Below are 22,595 nucleotides of genomic sequence, written 5' to 3'. Positions count from 1 at the left end.
CTCACCTATAGATCAGTTGAGATACAGGAAGCTTGCACAGAGCCCTCCTCTGAGCATAAATTTTCAGGCCCTGACTCAGAAGAGTCTCCCTAGTCAGGGCAGCACCTAAGCACATGTTGAGTCAGGGCCCCTGTGCAGTCCATTTGTCAACCCATAAACATTAAACATCTATGAGTAAAACTTTCATCTCACCAGGCAATGATATGTGTGCCAAGTTATGCTATTTTTTTAAATGCTCTATTTGGCTAAGTTATGAAATGAAAATTTTAAGACATACCCGTTTTCTCTGACGACTTATTTCCACTTTCATTGCTGCACACTTGTTCAGTGTATTTAACCGTCTAGGGGAAAGGGAAAAAAGGACTGAAGACCTTAACCCAAATTATTTTCTTGAATAAAAGCAGACAGACATTCTGCTCTTGAACTCTTAAAAACAGTCTGAACTTCTGCCAGTAATAAATGGCTTTCTGCTGTGGGTTCCTGAAATGCCCTCAAACCACCAACCCAGTTCTGCAGTTACATGATGTTGTCTACAGCTAGAGTCCTCCCCTAGCCAAGTCCGAAGAGAGGACTATAACCAATCATTAATAAAAGCTTAAGAAACCTTTGGTGATTGTGAAGGATGCTACATCAATGTAAGACTCCGGCAAAGAAAAAAAAATCTTGGTCAAATCAATGTTTTAAAACATAAGAAAAAAACCGATGGGACTAAAGTAGATCACTAGGACTTTCTCTGTTTTTTTTTTTTTTTTTTTTTTTAATCATTTTGGTGGAACTGCAGTATCAATAAGGCCCCAAACCAGCAAAGCACTTAAGCACGTAAGTAATTGCTTTGACATCAATGTGAAATGCTGAGATGTAGTTCCAGTAAATAAAAAAAGTGACATCATTCTAATGCGATTCTGATGGTGAATGGATTAAGTGATAGCCAGAGTAGTATTCCATCTCACTCTGTACACAGAGAAAATAGCTTTGCTATAGAGAAATTCATTCAGGCAAGCACTTAAGCACCTACTTAACTTTTAAGTATGCAAGGCCATTGGTTTCAATGGGACTTAAGCATTTGCTTAAGAGCTTTCCTGAATTGGGATGTTAGACAAGTCATCTGTTAAACAAAGAAAAACAACATACCCTCAAAAGGAGTATGTTAAAAGCTAAACATTAGAAGCATAATTTTCATGTGTGCTAGGCTGGGGGAAAAGTCAAATTAATAATATTTACCTGTACAGAGAATCAATAGCATCTCGATCTAAAAATTCATGATCTTTCCTCACAGTTTTGATGTCGATAGGAAACTGCATGTCTGTGAATACAAAGTATTTATAATTAAGCTTGGAGGGTTTAGATTTTTATCAGTAAAGATTGTTAAACATCAGTTTCATCGTACACACAAAAAGCAATGAAAAAAATACATCCATCAATATTAATCGAGATTTACAGTTAAGCAAAGAAAGAAAAATGCTGCTTGAGAACTTAGGAGTTTGATTTAAGGCTATTTACTTTGTATATTTTGATATGTGATTAAGACAATTTGTGTTTTAATGGTTATAAGCTTTAACTTTTTTCTTCTCAACAACTCATTCATTTCAACAGTCATTAAATAATTGTCTGACCCTTCCATTGCATGACCTCCCCCAATAATTTCCTGCAACTGTGAAAATTAAAAAAAGAAAAATTGAAAGCTTAAAAACAGAACGCTTAAAAATAAACACTGATATTTGCTGAAATTATTTTTTAAAAAAATGAAAAAAATCAAATTCTGCCAACCCTACTTATAATCTTTTGACAAGGATCATAATATGAACATCTGCAAAGAAGTTAAACAGTACTTGCCATCACATTTCAGTTTAAGCTAGATAAAACTAAATATAAATATACACACATGCAAATGACTAAGGGCCCAATCCTCCAAGCAATTACATATGCGCAGTTTTACACACATGCCCTCAATGGGATTACTCACACCCAGGGCCATCCCTAGAGGGGGTGCAGTACCTGAGACATAGGTGCCGAGTTTCTAATCTGCCAGGGGGTGCTCCCCCCAGTCCCCGCCCCCACCCCACCCCTTCTCAAGGCCCCATTCTGCTTCTTTCCACGCCTGCCCCACACAAGCATGCTGCACTTTTGCTCCTCTCCCCTCCCCCCACAGAACCTCCTGACACCGTGAAACATCTGATCCACGGCAGGCGCTGAGAGGGAGGGGAAGGCGCTGATCGGCGGGGCCTGGAAGCGGGCAGGAGGTGCTGGGGGGAGAGGGAGGTTCTGGTAGGGCGGCTCCTCCTTGCCCCCCCCCCCCGCCTGCTGCTCGCCTCCTAACCCCACTCGCCCACCCAGCTCACCGCCTCATGATTTTATCGAAGCGCAGGGCCCCCCAGAGCGTGGGGCCTGGGGCGGTCACCCCGATTCGACGTACCCAAGGGACAGCTCTGCTCATGTGCATAAGTGTTTGCTGGACTGGGGCCTCGGTGTTTACAAGACTAGGCTATTAGGTTGCATTAAAACCAAGGTTCTTAGTTTTATTTAACTTAAACTGAAATGTGATGGCAAGTACAGTCTAAATTCTTTGTCAAAAAAAAAAAAAAAAAAACCCACCAAAATTGCTAGAGTCACGATAAAGTTATGAGATGGCAATACTGCCTACATGTATTTATAAAACTGGAATTTCTGACAAAAATCTTGTCTATGGTAAGGACCTGCCCACTACACACAGCCTAGACCAGGGATCGGCAAACTTTGGCCTGCAGCCCACCAGGGTAAGCACCCTGGCAAGCCGGGCCGGTTTGTTTACCTGCTGCGTCCGCAGGTTCAGCCGATCCTGGCTCCCACTGGCCGCGGTTCACCGCTCCAGGCCAACGGGGGCAGCGGGAAGCAGCAGCCAGCACATCCCTCAGCCCACGCGGCTTCCCGCAGACCCCATTGGCCTGGGACACTCTGCTTAAACTTTAATGAGATCAACAAAACATGCAACACCTGAGTAAAGTCAGTTCTCCAGTGTAAAAGTATGATTAAAGTTTGACAGCCCAGATTTTGAGATCTACCCTCCCAGATCAAGGAGCCTGCTAGATCCACTGGCAATGTTTTTCTTGGATTCTTTTATTGAGATTTAAATATCAAGCGGAGTCAGAACACTGCATTCCATCCTCAGGCTAATTCAGAGAGTATTATACAGTATGGTACACTGAGTATCTACACAAAATCTAAGGTTGCATATAAAATGCTAGTTTATATCTACTATATATTTCAGTCTGACAAAGGATATCATGAGACACCACATTTTAAGGCATATGACTTCCAAGTTTAGCTTTGACTATTTGATTTCTCAATCTAAATGTTGCAATCACTGATTTATTTGCTGGTCTGTTTTAAAGAAAGGAAGTGTTGCCAGTGATGTTTGTAAATTCCTTGATCTATAGCTATTTGGTTTCACGTCCCCTCAACCCAGCTATCCTAAATCAAAAGTTTCGACTGATAAACAAATATTAAAAAGCATACTTCTAACGTGCACACATAAAACTGCTCTGTTTTTAAATGTTTATAACTTCAAAATGACAATCATTTTTTCCAAACTTAGCATAATCCTTATAGCCCAATAACACTATGAGAACAAGCTGAGACTAAATTTATAACCTATTTGAGACATTTCTGATTGGAAGAGTATTTCCCCCCTCTTAAAAAAGTGGTTCAAACAACTATGTTCAAGCATTTCTGGGAGGGTGGAGAGAGAGCTTGAGGGACTGCTAGGAGTAAAAAAAATGAAACGTGGAAAATTTCAGCCAAAAAGGAAGGAGATTTTAATAGCTCAGAACTTTTTCAAAGTAGGGAAACTGAAATTAAACCTGAATTGCAATCTCTGCTACCAGAGCCTATTACTCATATTTGCTCCTTCCCCCTCGCCCCCCATCGTTTTTTTAAAAAAGGCACTTTACATTGCTGCTCAAACATTAACTTAAGATATAGTTTCCATGCGCACAACTCAGCTGCATGTTTTGTTTGTTAAACTGGATCAGATTAAATTTGTATGAACTGGTTACAACATGGCTGTGCTTACAGTATAAGTGTGGTCAGAGGTACTAGGCTCTGAAAGTGTTTTTTTTTTTTTCCCCTCTCTCTCTTTTTTTTTTTTTTTTTTTTAAAAGGGATTCCAGTTGGATTTAATATCAGATGTATGGATCATACTGTACCTTCAAATAACTGAGCATATTGGGGGAAACCAGCAGCCCTCAGCCAGTCACAGGCTTCTTTGGCTTCAATTTCTGTAATAAAACAAAAGGTTGACTTTCAGTGGTTAACAAAAAATTTAGAGATCAAGCAATTGGGGTGACTTTTATTAAATAAGTGAGGTTATTCTGTATGACTCCACAAAGGTGGAATCCTGAGGAATCCTACATATGCGAATTCTGCTAGTTTACCATTTGGCATGCGTACACACACACACAGTATTTATTCCACCGTAGAGTAGACGCAGCAAACATACAAATATGTTGAAAGTGGGGTATATTTGCTATATAGTGTACCAGTCTACGTCATCCATCTGTGAAAATCTTGTGCTCTGAAACATCTGTTATACGTTGGAATGAACAAAAAAGGATATATGATACATATGTCCAGTTACCGGTCCAAGATATCAATGGCCAGTCACACGTACTGACTCTTAGGCATGACAGCAGGACATACACATAGCAGAGAATACTACTTTATTAGTTAAACTGGAAGACCAGCACACCATTAGTAACATTGAACACCACTTACTAGTTCTTAGTAACAAGAATTTGCCCCAGTATAGTACCCGTTGGTAGAGTCTTAATATTTTGTTCCTTGCCCACTATCAATTCCACTTGGCAGTTACTTCAGAACAACAGATATCAGGAATCAACTGCTCATTTTATAGCAATTATGGCCAATACTATAACATTCCCACAGGAGCAGAGGCAAAGCATAACCTTACAGAAATACAGAACACTCACCAGATGCCTTAAAAATGTAAACAAGTTTAGTATGCTGTTGGAATAGCACATACCAACTGCCTCTAAACTGTGCCAATATTGGAAGTTACTGGTGTCTGTTGTGGAGGGGAGGAATCCTGAACTGCACTCTTCTCCTTCCTAGGGATACTTCTAGTTGAGTTATGAGTACAACCAAACTGTCAAGGCTTGCCTGACACACAGACAGTCCCTATACATTCTCCTCAAATCTTTAAAAAGAGCTTCAGAATCTGGCATATTAGACTGAAGGAACAAACTGGTTTGTTAAAATATGTTTTCTAAACAAAAAATGCATTCCATACATTTATGCATAGGAATGCGTAGCCTGATTTTGCTTGAAATATTCAGCAGTAAGTTACCAGTTTAGTAAGCTGAAGGAATTAATTTATGTATTTCTAGTTTTGTCATGAATTTACTGCTTTGCTCCTTCTTCGTAAAGTGAATTTTGAATCTCTCAACTCTGAATCTGTTTTATTACTAAATGCAAATAAGCTCAGTTTGATTAATTTAGGTAATCCTATTGCAATGCACACCCCAAGCAACCATTTTCACCTTCAAGTAAGGAGGTAGGTTGAAATGACATTTGTTTTAAATAGACTGATGCACTTCTCTCCATTTTTAAAATTTTTCACAAATAAATACTTATTTCTACCACTATCCCAACTTCACCAGTCTAAATACACCATTGCTGCTGCTCTCATAATACACATTTCAGGTTCAACTGCCCCCAGTTTGCACATAATTTTATCAAAGCATAACCTTTATTAACAAAATCAGGAACAGATTGATAAATCACACGCACATTCCTAAATGACATACCCACAATAAGGGAAAAGAATAATAATAAATCTTTAGGCATTAACTTTACTAGGAAAAAAAGCTTTGTTCTTAACTCGATCTGTCTTCACTAGAATTTGCCCTTGTGTTAGGTAAGGCCATTTGTAGTTTTCACACAAATTAGCATGTCAAGGAAACCCTAAATTCATCATAGTCTTTGGGTACGTCTATACTTACCTCCGGGTTCGGCGGTAAGCAATCCATCTTCTGGGATCGATTTATCGCGTCTTGTCTAGACGCGATAAATCGATCCCGGAAGTGCTCGCCGTCGACGCCGGTACTCCTGCTCTGCGAGAGGAGTACGCGGAGTCGACGGGGGAGCCTGCCTGCCGCGTGTGGACCCGCGGTAAGTACCTTGTAGTTCGAACTAAGGTACTTCGACTTCAGCTACGTTATTCACGTAGCTGAAGTTGCGTATTTTAGTTCGAACTGGGGGGTTAGTGTGGACCAGCCCTTTAACTCAACCTGCTAACTCTGCAAAAAGTAAACTACGTCCTGCCTTGTCTTCATTAGGACTTTAACTCATGTTAGTTAACGTAAGTTAAGCACATCTTTTTTCCAGCGAAGACGGAAGAGTCTACATAGTCCCATAAATGTTAAATAGTTTCCCAGGTTAAAGTAACCCAGAGCTTCCTTCTGAAACTACAGCTGCATTTCCACTGTGAATTGAATCAAGAAAAAACTAATCCAGGAACCGCAGCTTAAAAAAATGTTTCCATTAGTAATTTCTTCATCAGCTAATGATCCTGGACACAATGACCTTTTCACCACAGTGGTGGTCCCTTCGGGACAAGGTTAAGGCAGCTTCGGAAAAGTTGTACCGCTGCCACCTCTATTCTGTAGCTAAATGAACTTCTACCTTCAGGTATTTCAATGCAGCACTGTACACAAAGGTTACAGACACTACAAAGTTCTTTACTTTGAATAGCTTCATCTTGGCTTGCTGCCCCTCTGTTACCAGGCTTCTGTACAGGAAGCATCAATACACTTCTTACTCTACATCTGTTCCAATGTTAGAACTTTTGAAACAGTCTAGCAGTTATTATTTCACTGCTAGAAATGGTTGCCAAAATGCTCTAAAAAGTCTGTGGATGCCACTGACATCCAGGGAAGATTTAGGTGCAGCTCCTCTTAACTCTAACGGGAATTAAGATAATTGGAAAATAGAGTCCCAGCTGTTTAGATATGATCTAAGGACATCCCCCCCCAAAAACAAACTGTACCAATATGATACTAATCAACCTGAGAGGAGGCAATAAACTTTATCAAAAGGAAAATTTGTGTTGACCTACATTAGACTCCTGATGTGCCAGGCTAATTTGCGGCCTGACAGCAAGGAACTTTAAGACATGTGATGTCTGAAAGGCTATTTTGGTAGCAATGGCATACATATTAAATACCCAACTGATGTTTTCTATGGATGCACACAGAGCATTCCAACGCTCCCAAAGTGTTAACACCTGAAAAAAGGGAAATACTCATGAAGGCATGGCACTGTATCGGACCAAGAGTATAGGATCAAACTTGGGCACCACGGATTAGAGATGTAACAAGGCACTTATAAATCCTGGTTTAACTGAGCTACTGTAATCATGAATATTATTGCTCTGTAAACTAACACAGTGCTTTAAAAGTGCAGCTAAGAGACGCCAAAGCTCAGTGAGAACTAAACTGGAGTCTGAGATATCTGTTTATATAGAGCAGAGCCCATCTAGTTATTTAGCCTGTTGAAATGGTCACCCATGTTACTTTTTGATCAGGGAAGCAGCCTAGCCTAGTAGTTTATGCAGAAGAGACATGAACTCTTGACTTCTAATACCTGCTCCGTCCCACGGCCACTTTGCCCCTCCCAGTCTCAGTTCTCTTGAGCTGTGAAATCAAGAAATGTATTTTGTCTTAAAGTGGTATGGGGATTAATAAATATTTGTGCAGTTCTTGTAACCGTTGTACAAACTTTGTGTGTTAGCCACTATCGATAACTACCAACCTCACTAAATTGTTAGAATTGTTTTTGCCCCTATACAGTTACACAGATACTACAACAGGATCTATCAATAGACTTATTGACCAACTTTTTAAAATAGATATGCTAGTAAACACAGGATGATTCTAACTGCTTACTCTTTTTTGATGCCAATATAGCTGCTCAGATGCTTGTAGGGAAGGAGTCAGGCCCTCCTAAATAGAAGCAGGAAATGGGAGATCCTTTGAAAAGCTGGCACAGGAGTGACACTCCAAATTGTATTACAATTACATCCTCTTTCTCAGGATTGAGCAGAAGGCAGATTCCTAGAGATTGTACAGCATTATTTGCATATGGTATGAAATACCAGAGTGACTCTGACATGGCAACTCCTCCTCACACATTAAATACACTGTTTGGTTTTATAAATATTTAAGCAGTTGGAAAATTTCCATTTCCTGCAAGCCCCATTAGTTTAATCAGAGATTAGAGGCAGCACTTTAAAGTTAGCTGTTTTCTCTTGAGCCAAAGGTGATAGGGTCACTGCCAAATGTTTATGGGAAGCAAAACACAAATGCATGACCTGTGCCAATTTTCCATATAGGATTGTAATACAGAGTTACGTAGGCTGGTTATCACATAACCAAAATTTAGAAGGGATGATTAGGTCCAAAAACCAAACAAATGCTCACATTAATACAAATATTCATGTTTTTATTAAAATGTCAATGAAGATTTGAATTTAAACATACCCTCTGCCGTGTTTGCTGCCCAAGAACAGCAGCCCTGTGCTAGTATAGGAAAGGCAGAAAATGAAACTAACCAGAAAGAGCACATGAAACAAACTAGTCTAATCTCAGTCTAAAATGATGAAATACTTCATGTAAACAAGCAGTATGAATGGTAACTAGTACTTTAGAATTTAAAAATACTTTGTTTTAATAATTTAAGAGTAACAGGTAAGGATATTGGTTTAAAACTACAGCATATAAATTTATGCTTGACAGTATTGCTGCAATATATTGAACATAAAACTCATTCTTAATGTATTGTTTGGGGTTTTTTTTTAAACAGTTGTCCCTCGCTACCACTTTCCTGCATTTGAAAACTATAACATCTCCATTATCAAGATCAAGGTAAACGCACATCTTTCACCTTCATTGTGTCACAATGTAGTTTTCCAGTTTTGATGGATAAGAATTAGATGGTGATCGGGGTTTAAGAAAATTGAAGGGGGAGGGTTTTTAAGTCTGAAATTGTTCCAAAACCTTGCAGATGGTGAACATTCCTGCTGTTTGCAGCAACTCCATACCAATTATCCCAGGACTCTCCATTTCAGCAGCACTAAATTGCATAAGAAATCGCTATGAAAAGTAAGATTTGCTCAACAGTCCCAGCTCACCAGGAAGCGTAGCAGCATCTCCTCCTTACTCACAGCAGGTACAAAGGAGAGAACAATTAGTGTAGAATTAATTTTAACTTTACATGATTAGGCTAGGACGCCAATTTGTGAGGCTACAGAAATAATTCAAAAGAGTTTTGTTCCCTCTTGATCCCTGTGTGACACGTGAAGGATTTTTTCCATAATACAATAATCTTACTATGACAGCAAAAGGCAAGCCAAAAAAAAAAAAAAATACAGCAAAGCAGTTGGCTCCAATACTAATCGGATGCTGCTGCCTCCTTCTGTTACTGGTAATGCTGAATCTATTGTCCTTCTCAACCACCTCTATCTGCTCCAAAACTGAAGTCAACATGCATGGGACATGCTTGGCAGCTTCAGCAGCCAGATGTCAAACTCCGGAATGCATTGTTCCTACAACAAATTAGCCTATCCCAGCACCTACTAAGCTAACAGGTTCTTCATGAAGCCTCTTGCTTGGTTTCATTGTGGGCTGTGATTCAAGCTGTTGAGTTGACTCTGGGGCTGATCCAGGTTGCAGATAAACTTATTAGTCCTTCCTGACATCCTTGGTCTGTATTCCGTGTTGCATCTGTAAAATTTCATATCAGCTGTCCATAAACTTCAGCTCCTAGGAAGCCAATTCCCATTTGCACATGTGCTGTGAAAAACACGTCCATTGGACTAGATCCACCCAAATACCAATGTATTGCCTAGCTGTACACCAAAATCCCAATAGGTATCACAAATCAGATTTCTAGCCTCCGGCAGCACCACAAATGTATTTACAAACACTTGTAGTTCTACACAAAAAATTATACCGCACAATCCACTGGATATAATTGTTTCTGGCCATTCACCTCAATTAAAAGTGTATGCCCTCAAATCCTTTCAATAGTTCCTTTTGCCCTAAAAAAGTACATTCTGTTTTCTCTGGAGTACTGCTGTCACTGTTTCAGTGTCACTGCCTGCCAGCATATACACTCACCCACATTACAACTCTGTCCTTGGGAGTCAAGTCTTCCAGTATACCCCGGAAACACAATTATTTGCTCTGGCTCAGCTTTGCAATCAATGTCTCAGTTGTAAACTCCCCTGGAACCATATGAATTTGAGCAGCACCTTGTGCATTACCAATGTTAATTGGAGAATCCCTACCAAATATTTAAACCATAATCTCCTGGCAAGGTGGTGGGGGGGGGGGGGAATGCCACCCCCTTTACACATATCTATTTACTTGTTTTGAACTGAATACATTTGAAGTGTAAGTGTCCTGTTGCAGTTATAAAGAGGATGATGAGGTTTTTATTTGTAAGTGAGCTAAAGCATAGCAGCCACCTAACTGCTCTGTGCCTCAGTTTATCCTACAGCATGTATTGCAGGAGACACACAATCAGTGAGTTCAAGGTCAAGATGGTCTCTGAAGAATCTAGGCCACTGACCTAGATGCTTTAAAGGCAAGTTGTTTGGCGGCAGAATAACACCAGGGAAAAGAAAACCTACGTTCTCACCGGGCCTGGCTACAAGCCCGACTGCAGAAAGACTTCAGCTAACAGGTGAAAAACTGGGGAGTGCCCAACTCAAAGCCATCCCCGACCAGCACACTGAACTGGAGGGAATAAAGGGGGGGGGGTGCTATTCACTAAGGTTAGGAGAAAGAGACACACACACCCCGCGCGCACCCCACAGCCATCACCAAGGCAGGTTTCTGCAGCAGAATAACCACCGTCTTTGCAGGGTGTCGGTCAGAGCCGCCCCACAGCACGGAGAGCGGGCGGGACCGAGTCCCCAGCCAGCCAGGGGAGCACCAGTGGCAGCCCCAGCGCGCTGCGCTCGGAGCGCTCCCCTGGCGGCTCACCCCGCGGAACACCGAGCCGCTAGTGCCCAGGCGTCCTCGGCCCGGCCCCGGGCGCCAATCGGTCTCGGCCCCGCTGCTCCCCTCCGCGGACATTCCCCCTTCTCCCGCTGGGCATCAGCAGCCGCCCCGCCACTCACGTGTCACTATCATCCTGCCGGCTCCCTGCCGCGGCTCGAGCTCTTCCCAGCCCAGGGCAGCCAGAGCCGCGCGGCGGGCGCTGCGCTGCGTTTGCCCGCGGGGCACGGCCCTTGTGGAGTCCTCCAATCCGGTGCGGAGGGCGTGGGAGGCGGCCTGGGCTCCCCAGCTCAGCTGGGAGGGATCCGGCGCGCAGCGAGCTGGCCGCCCGGTGCCACCACTACTGAGGGGGTGAACAGCAGCTAGGCTCCGTCCGTGTGTCCCGGGCTCTCCCCCTCCCCCGATCCTGGGGGCAAGCTGCCTCGGCAGCCTCGCCGGCTCCTAGCCCTGAGCCAGGGGACAAAGGGGTGTTAAGTGTTAATGAAATTAACTTTACTACCCGCGTGATTGAAGGCTACAAGGAAACCTGGGCAGGCTCCTGTTACCTACCACTGCTTTGACAGACGGCTCGCACCTCCCCCTCCCCCCCCCCTTTCCGGGTTTAACTAGAAGCGGAGAGTGATTTATCTGTAGGGAGGAAGCCAGAATCCCTTCCCCTCCACTCGGATCCTTGCCCTTCAATGGTCAACAACTCCAGCATGGATTTTTTTTCTGCTCGCTGTATGATCCTGGGGCGTGCACTATCATTTATTAAGAGCTGTAACAATTGCTCTTAGGAATTTTTTTCCTAATAAATTAAAATTAAGTTTCACTTAAGTAGCTACATGCAGTGCCATGTAGCTATAATGCACTAACCAGGAAGGCTGTGCTCAAAAACTGGTACACCAGTAACCCAGAAAAGCTTGAGCCATACTTGAGATATTTATCCCAGTGTGCTGCTTTGATACTATTAGCATAGGACTCTTCCACCTCCAGCCTTTGATGGTTCACTAAATAAACTTCTAAAGACTCAGATTTGTAAAGGTATGTAGGTGTTTCTGTGCTCAGCATTGCAATGCGTAACTGATTTAGAAGTTTAAGACCCATTGATTGTTAATGCGATTTTGACTCCTAAATCAGGTTAGTTATTGCTATGCTGAGCATAGCAAAACTACATTATTTTAAAAATCTGAGTTGAAGGACCTATCTAGATGGGGAAGCTATTGCAAAATAAGGTAAGGTGTGAATTTAAAGTTCAATAGCTATTCCACACTAGCTCCTGGAGCGGATACTCTTATTCGGCACTAAGAGAGTGCTTTCATGCTGTTAATCCTGTGGGCTATTCCCCCGTGAAAACAAACCCCAGTAAGGAGTTTTTCAACAGAAAATGAAGTTTCATCAAAAAATGGAAGTGAAATTTCTTGATTCCCTCTAATTTATGGGGCATCAAAAATAATAGTTGCTAGAATCCTAAGCATCCTAGAATATTACTGTACAGCAGACATTGTTAGCAGATTTTGGGGGGGGGGGGAGGGAGATCAGAGAGAGGGGGCAATACACTAAATACATATTACTACACCTGTGCCCGTGATAGTCAAATCTATTTGTTTTTCCATAGTAACTCCCTATTTTGAGACATTTCTAATGAAAGATTTGTCACAGGCCAAAGTTCACGACAATTAGCAGCCTCACATTCTTGCTGACACTACCTTGTTGGTCAAAGAGCTCCTCACAACACTCCTGCAAGGCAAGGCAGTGCTGTTATCCCTGTTTTACAGATGGGGAACTGAGGCACTAGATGACTTGACCAAGGTAACATGGGAAATCTATGGCAGAGCAGGGAATTGTTCCCTAGTCTCAGAGTCCCAGGCTGGCATCTGAACTACCGGATAGTCTTTCCTCTCATGGGTATTGATAAAGTCACCCTATGTAATTCACTTGAGCTTGTTTGTAAATGGGTTTTGTTGCATAGTACATCAAACTGTATAAAAAGCCTTAAAATCAACAACCATGTTAGTTTACTTAGAAAAGTAGCAACTGTGTATTGTTTGGATAGAAAAAACTTAAAAGATAGTTAGGACATAGGGGATATTCTTTCACACTGGTCAGTCAGTTGTCAGTTCTTTAATTGTGTACCTGGTGCAAATGAGATTTGAAGAGCCCCAGGGCAACCAGGCATGGCAAGACCTATCAACTGAACTTTACACTGGCATAATAGGCTTTCAGAGGGGGCTTCCCAGTATGGGTGAGAACATGCTAGATCTGCTGAAGCTGGAACACTAAAAATAGCAGTGTGACTGCAGTGGCACAGGCTAGCCCTGAGTACAACATACTCAGGGTTGGGTGGGATTGTACTCAGGCTGCTACTCACACTGCCATTTTAGAGCACCAGCTTGAGCAGAGCTAACACACATATGGGAAGAAACATACATATATATATATGGAGATATACCTATCTCGTAGAACTGGAAGGTCATCAAGTCCAGTGCCTTCACTAGCAGTGACCAAGTACTGATTTTGCCCCAATCCCTAAGTGGTCCCTGCAAGGACTGAACTCACAACCCTGGGTTTAGTAGGCCAATGCTCAAACCACTGAGCTATCCCTCCCCCTGTCACATGGGTATCATAATGTAATTTGGCACTCTCTTGATTGTGTGTTAAAGGGATGCAGACAGTTTAATCATCACTTCACACTTCTGATTCCATTTTTCCCTACAGGCTGCTTCTAAGATTAGTATCTAGACTGCATCTGCATTAGAAGTTTTTCCTTAAAATTTCCCACTATTGTTACCAGCAGCACAGTTGTCTTAACCTCTTTGTTGTCTACTCCTGACTAGAGCTGGCTTACGCAACAATGACTGCAACACTGGCAGCCTATTGCCACTAGTGCTCCCACTGTTGTTCCAATTACGGAGCTACAATATTACACCATTGCACTACCACAGGTGTAAGAAAATGTCTAGGGCAGATAAGACCAAAGATTAGAGTGGGGAAGTTTCTATACTTTGTACATTTGAGAGCATTTTGTGTATAATCATTTTGCTGTTTCCCCTTTTTGTGAGGATTTTTCACATAGCAACAGTGGAGAGACAAAATATTGTTTCAAAAAGGAAATGCAATTGTAACACCTCCCCTCCCCCCAAAAAAATTGGTTGCGGGACTAAAGGGCAGGTATAGTACCTGAAACTGCTTTTCTATTTTAAGCAGTCTAGATTTCAAGTTCATACTGTCCCTTTAACATAACAGACTTCCAACATACTGTGCCAACGGTCCACGCAATAAGGGTCCACATATTACATATTGACACAATTCATCATAATGCTTCCCATAAACCATAATTTTATGCCCATATATTAAGGAAGATCAGAGTGCTATAGTACCAATAAGTCTATGGGGGAGAGGGTATAAATATACACACACAATTTCTGAGGAAGTCACCAACCCACTACAGCTCAGCTGAGGGAATTCTGAACAGCCCAGGCACAAGGCTTTCAAATATGCACCAACATGTACTAGGGCTGGGCATGTACTGATACCCCTCAGTCAATATTAAAGACAAGTTAATGTGCCATGGAGATTATATTGGGTCCTATTTGAGGTGATAATTGTAATTGTACTGGGATTGCAATACATATGTTAAATGAAAAATGTTTTGTCATTAAAAAGAAAATTAGAAAGTAAAGTTAACATTACTATTTCAACCAATACAAGCTAGGAAACAGATGAGAGACAGTCTATGACTCTAGCTAGACCGTGTCAATATCTGTTCAGACATAAAGGTAAAAAAGATCCTGAACAAAAACAAGTGTGTTGTTTTTCTAAAAGAGCTGCTCTAGAAATTATTTTGGCCTGTGTTATACAGGAGGTCAGAGTAGGGATAGATCTACTTAAAACGCTGCAGCGGTGCAGCTGCACCAGTGTAGCACTTCAGCGTAGACACTGCCTACACCAATAGGAAGGCTTCTCCTGTTGGTGTAGGAAGTCTACTTCCCGGAGAGGTGATAGCTAGGGAAACAGAAGAAATTCTTCCACCGACCTAGTGCTGGTCTATGCCTGGGGTTAGGTCGGCACAGTTACGTCTCTGAGGGGTGTGGATTTTTCGTACCCGAGAAACATAGTTATCCTGAAGTAAATTCCTAGCATAGACCAGGGCTAGCTGATCACAGTGGTCCCATCTGGCCTTAAAATGAATGAATCTATAAACTTAGATACTATGATGTAGCAATTTCCTTGTTCTTGTCAATTTATAATTCCATGACATGCTATATATTACATGGATTAAGGATATAGGATCTCTCAGGCATGTTTAAAATGAGTCACTAATAGCTGCAACACTACCCAGCTGTGTTCAGTTTAGGGCCAAGTGATTCTGTTTGCACCCACTGAGAATTAATTGCCACAAGTTCCACAATTTATTTGTCTGATGTAATTAACATGCCAATGACCTCAGCTCTAGTTGGGTAGCTTCATATTCTGATATCAGTGCCCTGTTATACTATTCAAATATGACAGACATTACACTAACAGCTTGCACCTATTTCTTGGAGGAAATCTATTGCACAAAAAGATTCAGCTGTAAAATTTATCAAATTTCTCAATTAAGATCTGTTAGTTTTAAATCAGGTTTATTCCCTTCACTTTCCATCAGATATAGGTAATCTTTCTACCATAGCAGAAATTCCAGATTTTGAGAGAGGGTATTTTACATGTCAAAGACTTTTTTCATTTGAACAGCCCCAGACAAGCTCTTGTTGATTTTCTCAGGGCGTCTTGCACCTTTTTTGGACCTTAAGGTGCCTTAACGTGCCTTGTGTGGTCATGGCTCTAAAAACAAAACAAAACAAAACAAAAACACCTCAATGACGGGTGTAGCTCCTAGCGCTCCAACTTGCTGAGCTCAGGGGGTGTTTTTTTTCACACCCCTGAGCAAGAAAGTTGCAGCGCTGTTAATTGCCAGTGTAGACAAGCCCAAGATTTAGTTAGTCATCACAAACTAAAAGATCTCAAGTTGTTGGATCTAAAAGGTGGTAGTGGAAAAATCTAAAATCTATCAGTTCAGTGTATGGTAGCATGATTAATTACAAATCTGGGGGAATCAGGAGACTTGCATTCTATTCCCAGTTCTAATGAGTGACTTACATGTTCTTAGACAGGCTTCCTTGGACTTTTGCAAGAGATAAACAAGATTTGGGCTCATGATTAAAACCCACTTTGGGTCCCATCTACACTGCCAGACTAAACCATATCATGGACTATTGTGTTATAATCAAGTCCATTGGCATAACAGATTTTATGGAATAGAGAGTACCTTTCAGACTATTTTGCTTATGTAGACTTAGTCTAGACAAAAATAGTTTGTGGTCTGAAATATGCACACTTGTTGAGCAATGCACTCGTGTGCTAAAAACATTCTGAACTTTGTGACTGATCACAGATTTCTCTGAATTTGCTGTAGGCTGTTTTCAATGAACCCTTTGATTATATATTTTTAATAAACCAAAACAATTTAATTAGCCAGCCTGATATGTGACATTTTCCGAATGTGGCTTATCTCAAACTTGTAAACATTTTCCTATTCTGTAATTGCAGAGGCCACATTTTTTTAAATTAAAAAATTTAAAACTCTGTCCACATTGTTTCTGGAGCCAAGTTAAACCATACATTATGGTGCATTATAATAAAAATATTTGAACAACCTTTATGGATGCTTAGAGCCATATGGTACCGGATTATAATGTGGTTTGGCTTCAGAAGCATACCTTAGGTTACTATTCATACATTTTCTTTCAGCTACACTTTAAATCAAGGTTAGTTTGGTGGCTTTTGAATTGTTAAATATTATGAGTAGAAAGGGGAGACCCTCGAAAGGATGAGATGCTTTGATCATTCTTCAGGTTCAGATACTTATCCAAAGTCTATGAACCACTTCAGATTGCAAAACTGGGTTAGAAATTTCCTTAATACAACATCTTGTGATGTTTAGGCACTTCCAGTTTGGAACCTGAAGTGCACAGGGAGATAAAAATGAAAAAGAATGAAGTGGTTAATCAAATATATTTTTAAAACTTCAAATAAAAGTTCCTTTTGGGTTTGGTTTGATTTTTAAGTGAAGATTTGAAAAGCAAGGTCATGCAATTTTCTATCCAATCCATTTTGCCCAACCCTAATTGTGATAGCCTGATAAAGTTGCAATTTAAGGGCTCAGTTCATTAAAATTACATATGGTTTCCACATGGTAAAAGTGTCCCTCAAAACTTGGTATTTTAAGACTTGTACAGCCTTGTGAAGGAGCCAATTCTAATTTGAGTAGAACTGGCCTCTAAATTGGCAATTCTTTATGACAGAATAAAGCAACTGTATTATTATGCTCTTGATTCACTGAGCACATGTGCTACAAATGAGATTACATAAACCTGATTTAGGATATCCAACAGTGATTAATTTAGAAATTGTTGCCAGTCAAGTAAGAGATCCACCCATTCAATGTAAAAAGTACACACCCTTCACTGATTAAATTCTCATCTATGCACTGGGGTTAGGAAGACAGAATGTATTACTGTCAATTGGGGAGAACATCTGTAGACAGACTTTCTATGTGAAAAAAATGCTCCATCTGTATGATCATACAATCTTTTTCCCATTCTAATTTTCCTTTGAACAGCTGCCAGTATGTGATGAGACAGGAAGAAATGATAGCATTTTAGTACTATTTCAAAGAGTTAGTTTATTAGTAAATGGTGTTTACAGTGATCTTGAATGCAAGCCTCATATTATATAGGTAATTGATCAAGAGCAGGTAGGCAGAAAAGAATGTTAATATGGTAGGACCTGGTCGAGTGCCGTGCAGCCATGACTGAATGGTGAAGGGCTTCAGAAGGCCTTTGAGGTCAATTTTGAGTATGTAGGTGCTGATCCTGCACTACGATGGAGGTGGACGGACCCATGCACCCACAAAGAGCCCCACTGAGGTAAATGGGACTGTGCCCCTGCACTAGGGTGACTAGATGTCCCGATTTTATAGGGACAGTCCCGATATTTGGGGCTTTGTCCTATATAGGCTCCTATTACCCCCCACCCCTGACGATTTTTCACACTTGCTATCTGGTCAGCCTACCCTGCACAGGGGTTTCATGTTGCAGCATCACAGGACCTTTAGATTTTAAAGTTCCTTGAGGCAGAGACTGTGTGTGTTCTACCATGTTGAGGCCCTTGTACTAGATTTTGGATGAGATCTTTAGGTGTCACCATAATTTATATAAATACATCAAAATCCCCAAGCCCAGTTCCAGGGTGGCACGCTGTAGAGATTCGCAGGATAGGAGCGTGAGACAGTAAGGAGATATTTCCCCGCTTTCCTATGCTTCATAGTTCCTGATTCCACAGCCCAGCCATGCCCACTACCGCACAGTCACTCTGCTTACATATTGGCACACTAGAGTAACTCTCTGGTGCTGAACTTCCTCTCTTCCAGTTCATATCAATGGTTTATAGCCTTCTGCTTTCTCACCGTCTTGCATCCAGAACAGAGCTATTGGACATGAAAAGTCCAATGCCACGGGGTTGGGGCCACTTTCACAAATCATCTCTGCTGAATGCCTGACACTGGTGGGATTCTGGTGCTGGATGGCACAGATAGATACCCTTAGCACTTTGCAAATATTAAGGACACACAGTCCCTTTTTCAATCTAAAACACTACAGTCTGCCTATTGTAGCCAACACATGTAGAGATTTTATACACGGTATCTCCAAATCAGAGGCATTCCGGGTTGCGGAGACTCCTAGATTTACCCAAATATGGTGAAAGATACTTCAGCAAGTCATCTTGGAGCAGTTCACTTGAAACAAATTCAAAAGCTATTTCATGAACAAAATTAACCTTTTCATAAATGGAAATGAACTTTTTCCTGTCTTTCCCCCTCCCTTATACTTAACCAAAACTGTAGAAATTGCTCTGAAAGTTACTCAAACTACTTCAGACAGGCACTGATCCCATCAGTGGAGTCACATCTCATTAAAAGCCAACCCACTGCATATTTTAACTCCGATGTCATTGGAATATTTCCCATGTAAACATGAATCTACCAGAGATCCCACAGATCACCTCTCCCTGGTTGCCTCACCCCCACCCCCAAATGAAGAACTGTATAAAGGAATGTCCTGTGCTCTAATTCTGGAAACAAAGCCAACTTCATTTCAGCTATGATTAAATTCTGTGATCATTTTTAGTGAAGGGTGTTCTGCATAGAAGTACTGTTTCACCATAATACTCTATACTGGATAAAACATTCATAATCATACAGAAGTAGCATCACTGTTTCAAAAGCAGAGGCCCTGAGGTTTATTTTAAACAGTCTACTGGGATCCTCAGACCCCACCCCCATCCCCACATAGGCTCCTGAGTCATGGGGATATTTCCTTTGGTTACAGGTTGGAGGTGACTCTCTTTGAGATCAGTCTGTACCACCTCAGAGGGGGTTATGTTCTCTTCCCACCCCTACAGCATATTCTATGATTCCTCTGCAGCCCTCCTGAAACAACATTCCAAGGAAAACCCAACCTGGAATCCGATAACCTCCCCCACACGTGGCAGCAAAATATGCTGCCAGTGCCACTTGCCCACCTAGGTGGCTACCCCATTACACTTTTAAAATCATTCCAATTGTTTTGGCTTTTCTTTCTTTTTTTTTTTAAAGAGATCAAATTAATGGCTGTTGTTTTTGGCAACACACATATTTAAAGGTATCACATATGAACTACAAAGCACTACATTAATGTATCATGAAGTTTGCCTCTGAGCACCCAAAAGGGAGGAAGTGCCACAGCAAAGGCTGAACACATTTCCAATTGTCTCTTTGTTACCATATAGATCAGGGGTCGGCAACCTCTGGCATGCGCGGGCTGGGCCAGTTTATTTACCTGCTGACGCGGCAGGTTCGGCCGATCGCGGCCCCCACTGGCCATGGTTCGCTGTCTCAGGCCAATAGGAGCGGCGGGAAGCGGCACGGGCGAGGGATGTGCTGGCCGTGGCTTCCCGCCGCCCCTATTGGCCTGGGACGGCGAACCGTGGCCAGTGGGGGCCGCGATCGGCCGAACCTGCCGTGTCAGCAGGTAAATAAACTGGCCCGGCCCGCCAGGGTGCTTACCCTGGCAAGTCGCATGCCACAGGTTGCCGACCCCTGATATAGATAAATACTGTTCACCACATACTACACTGTATTTTTCTGCCACCTAAGATACACATTCAGCATTGCATGTTGCCAGGGTTCCCTTTTGTGTACGTCAGATGGGAAGGATATGTTCAAAAAGCAAGCTGGGCATTGCGTGGCCAACAAATATCCAGAGTTGTTATAGTTAATGTTGAAAGAAAGTTTGGAGAGGGAGATAAACTCTCACGCCTCAGATCTTAAGCCACTCTCTAATTATTCCAGAATAGGCTGAGACTTTAATGTGAGCATATTACTACTGCAGGATTTCTTGCACTTTCTTCTAAAGCATGTGGTGCTGGCCACTATCAGAGACAGGATACTGGAGTGGGTGGACCATAGGAATTGCCATACTGGAATCCGACCTATGTTCCTATCTACATGGAGGAACTCTGGACTTACTCTGGATCACACAGCAAGTAAGTGTTAAATTTGAAACCTATATCTAATGAACTAGAGTATTCCTGCACACCCAGAAAGGAAGTCAATCTGTCAGTTTTCCTACCTTGTGAAATGCAGCTAATACCTTGAACTTGCATAGTACCTTTTCATCTCATCTCAAAGCACTTTGTAAAGGGAGCTACTCATGCATACCCACCTTCACAGATATTGCAGCTGGGGTAGAGAGAGACTAAACGAGTGTTGGCAGACTCAGGAGTAGAATCCAAATCTCTTAGCTCCAGGGTCAGTGTTTAACCCACTATGCCACAGTGCCTCCTCCTAGCCAAGTCCTTCAGGGTATGTCTACCCTGCAACTAAACACATGTGACTGGCCCACGTCATCTGACTGGGGCTGCAGGGCTGTAAAATTGTGGTGTAGACGTTCGAGCTTGGGCTGAAGCTTGGGTTCTGGGATCCTCCCCTACCCCCTGTTGCCCCCCCACCCCAGCAGGGTCCCAGAGCCCCGGCCCCAGCCCGAACACGGGCCAGCTGTGGGTGTTTAATTGCAGGGTAGACATACCCTTTGAGTGTCTGTTTTTAGTGGCACCCTCTGAAAAATGTAGAGCGTTTTCATCCAGCAAGCTCAAAGTGATCTACAGAGGTAGGTTTGCGATACTTCAGTTTGCAGAATGCCTAACTAAGCACACGTGTTTAAAGCAATTTGCCTGAGAGGCACTGCCAGCTAGAAGATAAGCCTCTGGGTCTACCACATCAGCGACCTACGCTCTGTTCTCAGCTCTGCACTAAGCTTCTTATGTGTCCTTGGGTGAGTCCCTGAGAGTAAAATAGTCAAACCTGAATATCTGAAGTCAGGCACCTAAATACATGTCCTGATTTTCCGAGGTGCCAAGCACTTGCAACTCCTACATACTTTAATGGGAGCGGTATGGTGTTTAACACTTCTGAAAAATCATGCCACCTTTAATGAGAGAGAGAGAGCAAGTCACCCTACATGCACTTGAACCGCTCAACCTTTCTGTCTTCCCCCCCTCAAGCTTTCCAAGAATCATCATCTCAGGACAGAGTCCAGCTTTTGCAGTGAAATTGTCCAGGCTTTATCATTTCACAGATTGACGAGGTTCTCACATTTAAGTTTGCAACCTCAGCTATTCCCAGGTCTCCACTCTAACAGTTCATTGAACTAGTTTCCTTGTAAAGGTTAATTGGTGAACACGGGTGTATTTTAATGTCTATTGCTATGCATGTTAATTCACACTAAAAAACTGCTGTAGTGAAGTCATGTTTTTTTGTTTCTTGGAACAATGTCACGATGGGTGCCCCAAGCCTGATAAGCCCCTTCAGTACATAAAAATAAATGTAAGCAGAGTCTCACTCACTCTTCTAGTGAGAAGGGAGGGCCTTGTGGTTAAGGCAATTGTCAAACTCAGGAGAACTGGGTTCAGAAGCCAGATGTGCCTCAGACCTCGGTGTGACTTTAAGGTGGTCACGTAATGTGTCTGTGCCTCAAGTCCCCATCTGGGAAAAGTGGACAATCTTTTTTCTCCCATGCTTTGTCCGTCTTGTCTATTTAGATGAGGGATGTATTATTTACACTGTATTTATGATGTTTCTATGTAGAGTGTCTAGCACAATGGGGCCCAGATCTTAGTAGCTACCAGCGATGTGAGCACGGCTCCCAGTGCTGGTGCACTGTTTACAGTGGTGCTTTACAGCGCTGAAACTTGCTGCGCTCAGCGGCGTATTATCGTTTAGGCCGACAAGGCAGGGTGGCAAATGTGCAGGGGCGGCAAATTTATAATAGCAGCATTTTTGTAATCGTGGCATCAGTGACGCCATGATTCTACCAATCATAGCACGTATTGAAACCACCAAGGATGGCGCAATGCCATTTAGTAAACATACTCGCGAGAATCCTAAACATTAATAATATGACCGGAAGGAAGAAATTAAGC

The 22,595-nt window shown here is 42.1% G+C and overlaps 1 protein-coding gene across 1 annotated transcript in view; it reads right to left on the bottom strand.

Annotated features, from left to right (window-relative positions):
* LOC135882298 (rho GTPase-activating protein 7-like) overlaps positions 1 to 22,595 on the bottom strand; it is a 143,292-nt gene that overhangs the window by 21,676 nt on the left and 99,021 nt on the right. Inside the window, exons 2-4 of the mRNA XM_065409162.1 lie at positions 4,182 to 4,253; positions 1,222 to 1,303; positions 278 to 341 (exon numbers count right to left, since the gene is read on the bottom strand). Of these exons, the coding sequence (XP_065265234.1) occupies positions 278 to 341; positions 1,222 to 1,303; positions 4,182 to 4,253 (218 nt within the window). The remainder of the gene's footprint in view (positions 1 to 277; positions 342 to 1,221; positions 1,304 to 4,181; positions 4,254 to 22,595) is intronic.

The sequence above is a fragment of the Emys orbicularis genome, chromosome 8 (assembly GCF_028017835.1).
Source record: "Emys orbicularis isolate rEmyOrb1 chromosome 8, rEmyOrb1.hap1, whole genome shotgun sequence".
NCBI classification, from domain to species: Eukaryota; Metazoa; Chordata; order Testudines; family Emydidae; genus Emys; species Emys orbicularis.
Note: the sequence above shows the minus strand (reverse complement) of the source record. Positions and strands in the feature narration are given on the sequence as shown.